The 7,975-nt window shown below is 32.3% G+C and overlaps 1 protein-coding gene across 1 annotated transcript; it reads right to left on the bottom strand.

Annotated features, from left to right (window-relative positions):
- Positions 1-1,939: 1,939 nt before the first annotated feature.
- On the bottom strand, positions 1,940-7,635 carry LOC139511093 (dipeptidase 1-like). Its single transcript, XM_071297664.1, is given in 9 exon segments — positions 1,940-2,006; positions 2,767-2,842; positions 3,221-3,296; positions 3,298-3,327; positions 4,453-4,629; positions 6,397-6,463; positions 6,784-6,861; positions 6,863-6,926; positions 7,507-7,635. Coding segments are annotated over 9 exon segments (711 nt in total). The 5' UTR covers positions 7,583-7,635.
- Positions 7,636-7,975: the final 340 nt, after the last annotated feature.

Genomic DNA, 7,975 nt, shown 5'->3' with positions numbered 1-7,975 from the left:
TTATGTGTTAAAAAAGATACACGAACATTTATTGTTAGATCTATGTTACAAAAATTCAGGTGTAGTGAAAGTCACACAAAATGTTAAATTGTGAAACTGTGCTTGATTCATATTAATGCCCAATATGGTTATAAATTGATAACATGGCAAAATCATCAAAATTTGGTACTTTCATATGGCTTCAGCAAAAAAAAAAAGAAATTCACCACCATATGATTTTTCATTTGCCAATTATTTTTCTTTACAGTCATATAAACCCCAAAATCAGATGACGAAAAAAGATTTTAATTCTAGACGTTTTTGGTTCCTCAGCTTTTTATCCTGAAAAAATGCAATTTTGAAAACCATAAATTCCATAAAATCGAAAATGATGTTAAGATTGTGTAATTACACTAGCATTACCCGATCAAACAAATTATATGAATAATAATGCTAATATAACCCACTTTTTAAGAAAAAATAAATAAAACAGACTTTTAATGAATAAAAAGTAAAATCACAAACATACTGAACTCCGAGGAAAATTCAAAACGGAAAGTCCCTTATCAAATGGCAAAATCAAAAGACAAAACACATCAAACGAATGGACAACAACTGTCATATTCCTGACTTGGTACGGGCATTTGCAAATGTAGAAAATTAAGGGTTGATAAAAGGAGATTATAAAAAGAAAAATATCTGGCGATCTACCACCAACATCTGTCACGTAATCCAATTGTTAAATAAGCATTTGAATATTTACGTAAATTGAAAAAAAATTAGGGAGAGAATTTACCAAATTACAGCAAACTCATTCGTAATTGGGGAGAAGAGACAGAAACAAGAAACGAAATATCAACAATTTCACTAGCCAATATTGCATACGTCTTCTGGCAAAGAGAACATTGCCAAATTTTATGAAAGAGAAGAAACTTATAAAACATAACTAGCAAACGAAGTTAAAAAAAAATAAGACATCGAAGGTTATAAGCAAAGACAGTCAATGTCATAAATATATATGTTTGAGGCACGCTTGTCATAATAGTAAAGAGGTAGCCTCGGATTTTTCCTGAATGTGTTTCACTCATAGAATAATACTCAGTTTTTAAGTTGCAAAACATTTTGAATTTTGAAAATAAAATAAGCAAAACAATATAAAAACAGACGGCTCCGGGTACGGGAATTTCTCGCTACATTGAAGACCTGTTGGTGACCTTCTGCTGTTGTTTTTTTCTATGGTCGGGTTGTTGTCTCTTTGACACATTCCCCATTTCCATTCTCAATTTTATTCTAATCCTATTACTAGACATCAACTTGTTATTCAGTGCTTAACATTATTGTTGTAAACAGTTTTTCTGTGTTTAAAATTCTGTTAACTTTTCTATGGAATTTTGCATTTATTAATGTTAAGTCGGTTGAAAAAATGAAAGAATATAAAGAAGCAACTTCGAAAATCTCTGCATATGAACACTTTTTTTGACAAAAGTAGGTTATAAGCTTTAACGTTTGCAACTTTCTGTGAAACTACGTCAAAATCATCGTTTTATTAGGATTGTCGTGTAACGCTGAGTAGCACCAAAACCCGTGCGTTACGTCAAAAATAACATTCACATGTGAAGTCGATTAAAAAATTCGATTAACATTCGATTCGAATTCAATTGAAATCAGAATGTACGTGTGATCGAGGCATAACATTACAAAATACAACCAACTCATGATATTTTCCCTTTTACAGACCCATTGAATTAAAACTTGATGACGTCGTCCACAACAATCTGACATTGAATATACAACTATTTCTGTTCAAAAACTAGTTCAGATGCCGCCTCATGGCATTTGCTCGATCATAAAGACGTTGCCATTTTCTGTGAGCAAGTTTTTTTATGGTTACCTTTTCGACATCTTTAAAAACTCGTATAAAGTTTTCTACTGACAACTTCTTATGATCATCGGTAGACCATCAACCTTGTCTGAGTTTTGCAAACAAATCCGGATACTTAGATACATCTTCTAAACTAACAGGTAGGCTGAAAATTAAAAAGAAAGTTTTATTCTGAATCATCTTGTATATGATTTAGCAAAACGGATAATGCTACGATCATAACAAAGATGGGGAAATAGTTATCAAAGGTACCAGACTTATAATTTAATACTCCAGACGCGCGTTTCTTCTACATAAGACTCATCAGTGACGCTCATATAAAAAAGTTATAAATCCAAACAAGTACAAAGTTGAAGAGCATTGAGGACCCGAAATTCCAAAACAGATGTGCCAAATACGGCTAAGGTAATGTATGTCTGGAATAAGAAAATCCTTAGTATATAGAAAAGATCTTTAATGAGAGTTTTTGTAACTCTTAACTTTAGCAAATAAGTAGAAAGTAAAATCACAAAAATACTGAACTCCAAGGAGAATTCAACACGGAAAGTCCCTAATTAAAGGGCAAAATCAAATAATAAAACGCACCAAACGAATGAACAACTGTCATATTCCTGACTTGGTTGATTGAACCTGGTTTTATAGCTAGCTAACCTCTCACTTGTATTACATAACAAGTTGATACTGGTTCATTTTAAATTGGTTTATATAAATATCATGAACATGAAAAAGAAAAAGAAACAAAAAAGCTAAATATAAACATTAAATGAAACCTGGGACTTCTGTCACTTATTACAAAGGTAACATACAACTTTACTGGGACAAATGTACCAGTGTAGTACAAACATGTACAATCATTGTTAACAGCGAGTATACTAATGTCATTTAGATAATAAAACAAATCTGACCTTGGAAGTCCGTCATAATCTGCACCAATACCCACATATTCTACACCAATATAGTCTTTGATGTAATTTATGTGATCTGTTTTAAAATAAATACAGCGTCATACATTAGTGGTATCTACACATTAAACATGAAATTATTATTTAACTGATAAATGTAATAACAATGTATATAGTAGAACACTAATGAAATTTCACTACATAACTACTTCTGTATACGATAAATCATATAGGTTGCCTCTAGACTCATAAAGATGCAACAAGAGTCATAAAAATCTTTTGGCATTACACATTTAAATATGTTCGCTCTATATTACAGAACATTGGGTTTTGTTTTACTTTTAGGGAAATAATTATTGCTAAACCTTTGGAGAAACAAATTAATGTAGTCAGTTTGTTATGGAATAAAACCCCTTTTCTTAAAACTTAGTTAATTTTGTTTATTTTTTATCATTACCAATCGCGTGCTGTATGGTTGATTCTTTGGCATTTATAGGAAGGCATCCTTTCCTCACGTAGCCGTCTTTAAAATAAATTAACCATGACTAAACCAGTATTGTTTTTCTGTTAAATTAGTAGTATCTATCTGGTTAACTTGCATACATTATCTACAGCACATTGTATTTTGAATTAAACAGGTTGGTCGTTTATACTCATGTTAACAATAAAATACTACACTCATTCTTTAGTTTATATGTTATCATTTATATTAATACAATTGTGTGAGTCAATAAAAAAAACTGGTTTAAAAAAACTCCGATATGTTAGTCAGAAAAACTAATCAATCAATCAAATTGTTAAAACAACAAATTTGGTGGATATTAGTCTTTTTGGCAATCGTACAAATCTCCTTATTTATATAACGCTACGGGTAGCTTGTTACAAAATCTGACGGGAGCAAAAACCCCTCGGACAGTCCTTTCATTTTGTTCCTTCAGAAATCAAGCCGGTGATTATTGATAATTCTGTTTTCACTGATTTACCTTAATATAAACTTCTGATTTGCAGTTTTGCATTTAAGTCCACCATGCAGTAAGCACTGTTTTACATCACCAGATTATTCAAACCATTGTAACATATAACTCAACTATCGATGCTACCCCTTATTCAGCCGGGATATGTAGAACGGTAGACACAGTGCAGGCAGATTTTCACAACGTCGTTAAAGAAGAACGAAAGCCGGCCAACAAAATTACTACAGCACATGTGCAAAACTAGCACTGTTTGGCTAAGTTTAAAGATGAAGTACGTGTAAATTGAGTGAAAATATCTAAAGGAAAAGCTTGAAATCTTCAAGACTTAATCTTTACTTTGTTATTTAGAAATTGACCTTCAGATAAGATCAAATACTAATTTAACACTGAAGCGTAGTATATTTTTCAGGTTCAACCCAACATTTTTTCTTAAAATGTCATGTACCAAGTCAGGAAAATGGCAATTGTTATCTTATAGTTCGTTTCTGTGTGTGTTGCATAGTCGTTTGTTTGATTTGGTTGCACTTTAGTCTTGCTGTTGTTTCGTTGTTCCTCTTATATTTGATGTGTTTCCCTTAATTTAGTTTGTAACCCGGATTTGTTTTCTCTCAATCAATTTATGACTTTCGAACAGCGGTATACTACTGTTGTCTTTATGTAAACATTGTGCATATAAGTGCATAACGATACTAATACATTTAGTTATAATACGTACCACCATCTCTAAAACATCGTTCTGTACATTTCGGTAGTGCTGACATTTTTCAAAAGCTGACGAATGACTGAAGATGACCGGTGCAGCTAATGTTTTAATGGCGTCAATCATCGTCTGTTTTGCTACATGCGCCAGGTCTATTAGCATGCCAATGCGGTTCATTTCTTTGACAACAATCTACAAAATGATTCAATTAGAAGTATACAGTTCGCCAAAAGTTAAGCACACCTAATTTTATTGCATCGATTTTTTTTCAAATATAAAAAATCAATTATTCCTCGAAAAAAAGAAAACAATCATATAGCAATTTTGCTAATGTATACCATAAACAAACCACAATATAAGTTTGGTCATTTATGAAGGTTCTATGCATGTAGGTTTTTCGTTCATAGAAATGGTGTAAATTACACAATTCAGAAACGGAATTTAAGTTTCACTGTGATTTTTAATTTTTACAACAATTGATCACCCAATATCATTAAATGTTTTTACACATAATCTTTGGTATGTTCGGCAAATTTAATGTCAATATTTGAGTTAATAGCATGTGTAACAACCTCTATTCCGGTACAGTTTCATAACACGTCGTATCATTCTCGGTACAAGCCTTCAAAACTTTAGTTGAGAAAATCTGTCGCATTAAACAACAATGCCACTTTTAAATCGACAAAATATTGTGAAGGTGGATCTTTGCGATGGCATCTCAGACATGGTTGATAATGTATATGTATGGAGACATGGAAAGCAAAAACATAGTCACTGAAAATGGCTTGTTGTTCTTTGGAATCGGTTAAAATCCTTGCCTTGTGTGGTCTAGCGTTGTCGTCCATGTACAAGGGTCTTGACAATGTTGACGCAAGTGGGGGATTATTAAAATGAAAGACTACAATGTTTTAAGCACCAAATCTCTGTGTCTGTCCATTTATGTTACCCTGCAGAATATGCATACCCAGCTTATAACGGTATAAGAAGCAACCCCGTACTGGAACACCACCTGCACTGAATGTAGTCATTGTGCAAACATTGTTCCTCGCGAAATTCGTATTATGGCGTCTACTGGCAGTGAAAGAAACTAACTGACTCCCATCTGATAAATGAGTGTTTTGTCAGCTTCTTATGTTGAAGCATAGATAGTCATTATTCTATTGGAACCTGGCGGTAGAGTGTCTGCCTGTAAGTACAGGTCTCTATACACCACGACTTGCCCTTCGGTTGCCTTGAAGGACCAATTTACGAACAATAACACGACCACCTGGAGAAACTGTATTTGTAAACGCTCAGATGACAATTGATAAAAGGTTGCTTGACTGCTTTATCGGAGTTCAATCTTTTTGATCGTAATTCATAACACCAAACATTAATACATTTTTCGCAATAGTTAAAAAAATATTGCCAGTTATATTTCAGTGGTGCTTAACTTTTGGCGGACTGTATATTAGCATCTTTGTTAACTTTCCAAAACCATCATAAAACTCATCCTACGATTTATATTTCAATGACGCAGTATTTGTATGTAGACATTCATCCTTCATCGAATGATTCATTATCAAATGTTACCAATGACTTAAATTGAACAACTTTTATCTGAATTGGAAGCCAAACTCTTATGATATCATTTGCGTCCGCACATTACACGTATTTTATTATAATCTTCATTTGTACGGTTGATACCAACTGTAAGTTAAGGAGAATGAATGTAGCGAAGTATGCTGGAATGGAACATGTTTAATTTTTTGTAATGCGACATATGGTAACTTATCTGTGAGGTTTGAAAACAAATAATACAAATACCTCCTTAAGTCAATCGGTGGATATACAAAACAAAATAATCTGTAATCATATTGGTCTATCATGTTGTGTTTGATTGCTGGTTTTATTTATTTTAAACTTACTTTTATAGCTTTAACACTGTCCCGTTTGAATTCATTATATTGATAGTGTAACCTCTCCAAATGGCGACAAACCACGTCGTGAACCGGTCAGGTTTCAATCTTGCTTCCAGTTATCTGCCTGGTATGAATAAACACATTAAAATAATTGATTTAAACATTCCAAACAAAAATATTCATAATATTAAATTGTAAAACGGATGTTTCATACGGTGTTTTTTTTTTGTCAAAATATTAAACACACATGTTTTAGAATAATAGATTATATGTCTGCTATGTCATTTTATGAATTATAGTTTGCATTAAAATATCAAACTCTGATAGATTGTTTTTCCCAATTTAATATTTCATTAAAGTCTCAACTATCAATGATAATATATACTCAGACTACATTAAATTTAGTAAAAAAATAAACAGATATATGGAATGGAAAAAATATTACCATGCAGTGTCACACCTGTGAGTTAGTGTCATATATCTAACTCCTAATGAATAAAATGACCGCAAAACACCCAATGATGTGACCACCTTCTAAACCAATCAGACTCGCAATTATGTTCCTTAAGAGGTATGCGTCAAGTATACCTGAAAGAGAACATAGTATAATTGTAAATGATAATCCTTGTTTTCTTTTTTCAAAATGCAATTCAATTGAATGGAAAATTACAGACTATTTTATCAAAATCTGACAATAAAAGGTAATGTCGTAAACATCGAACAACAAAACAGATGATATCCGCCAACTCATAGGATTCGACTGAAAATGCGACACACACAACCGGAGGAAACCAAAAGTATAATTCTCTCACCACAATGAGTGGACAATGTCTTTCTTTTATATACAATCATTTTCAAACATGTATACTCATACATTTAGACAATATCTTTTAGAGCAAATGTAATAAGTGGAAAATGTTTAAGTTAATATTGTAGTTTATGTATTGTAATTGCAAATGCAATGTACTTAGTATAACAACACATGAGGTATAATATCAATAGGTTGCATGATTGTGCATATATAATTATGATAATTTTGTAATACAACAGCATATTTTTTTTCATGTCTTATAGGTCTAATAGATTTGGAACAATAACCAACCCCCTCAAGTACAGAAACCTCCAACTTTATCATAATTGATTTACAATTAGTAATTGATTAAGTTACCTTGTGCAGTTGTCACTAGTTCAAAGGTGTCATCATACTTATTAACAAATGTATGGATCACATCAACTTGGTCCATACCAATACGTATTGCATCCTTTCCAGGTGCAGAGCATGGACCGAAGGTTGCCCAAAACTAATAAACAGAGAAAGACGTTATCAAAAACTTGCTTTGCAGTATACGACGAGGTCATATATATCTCTTCTTGCTTTAGGTTTCATTTCTGTAAATATTGACAATGCAATTTCCCATAGGAACTCCCTTTACGGCTAAAACTGTACCACTTTTACTATGAAGTTTCGAAAAAAATCTTATCCTAGAATTGAAAGTTCATTTGCACCACAATTTTTTTCAAAGGTCAAAATATAGGGCTGTGCGGCATATTTTCAACGTTAATATGCTCTGAACTTCCTTCTCAGAGTTTAAACTTACACTAATTTTCTTAACTACCCCTACATCGAATGAAAGGTT

This window comes from Mytilus edulis, chromosome 2, assembly GCF_963676685.1.
Source record: "Mytilus edulis chromosome 2, xbMytEdul2.2, whole genome shotgun sequence".
NCBI classification, from domain to species: Eukaryota; Metazoa; Mollusca; class Bivalvia; order Mytilida; family Mytilidae; genus Mytilus; species Mytilus edulis.
The sequence above is the reverse complement of the archived record's forward strand: the minus strand, read 5'-3'. Positions and strand labels throughout refer to the sequence as shown.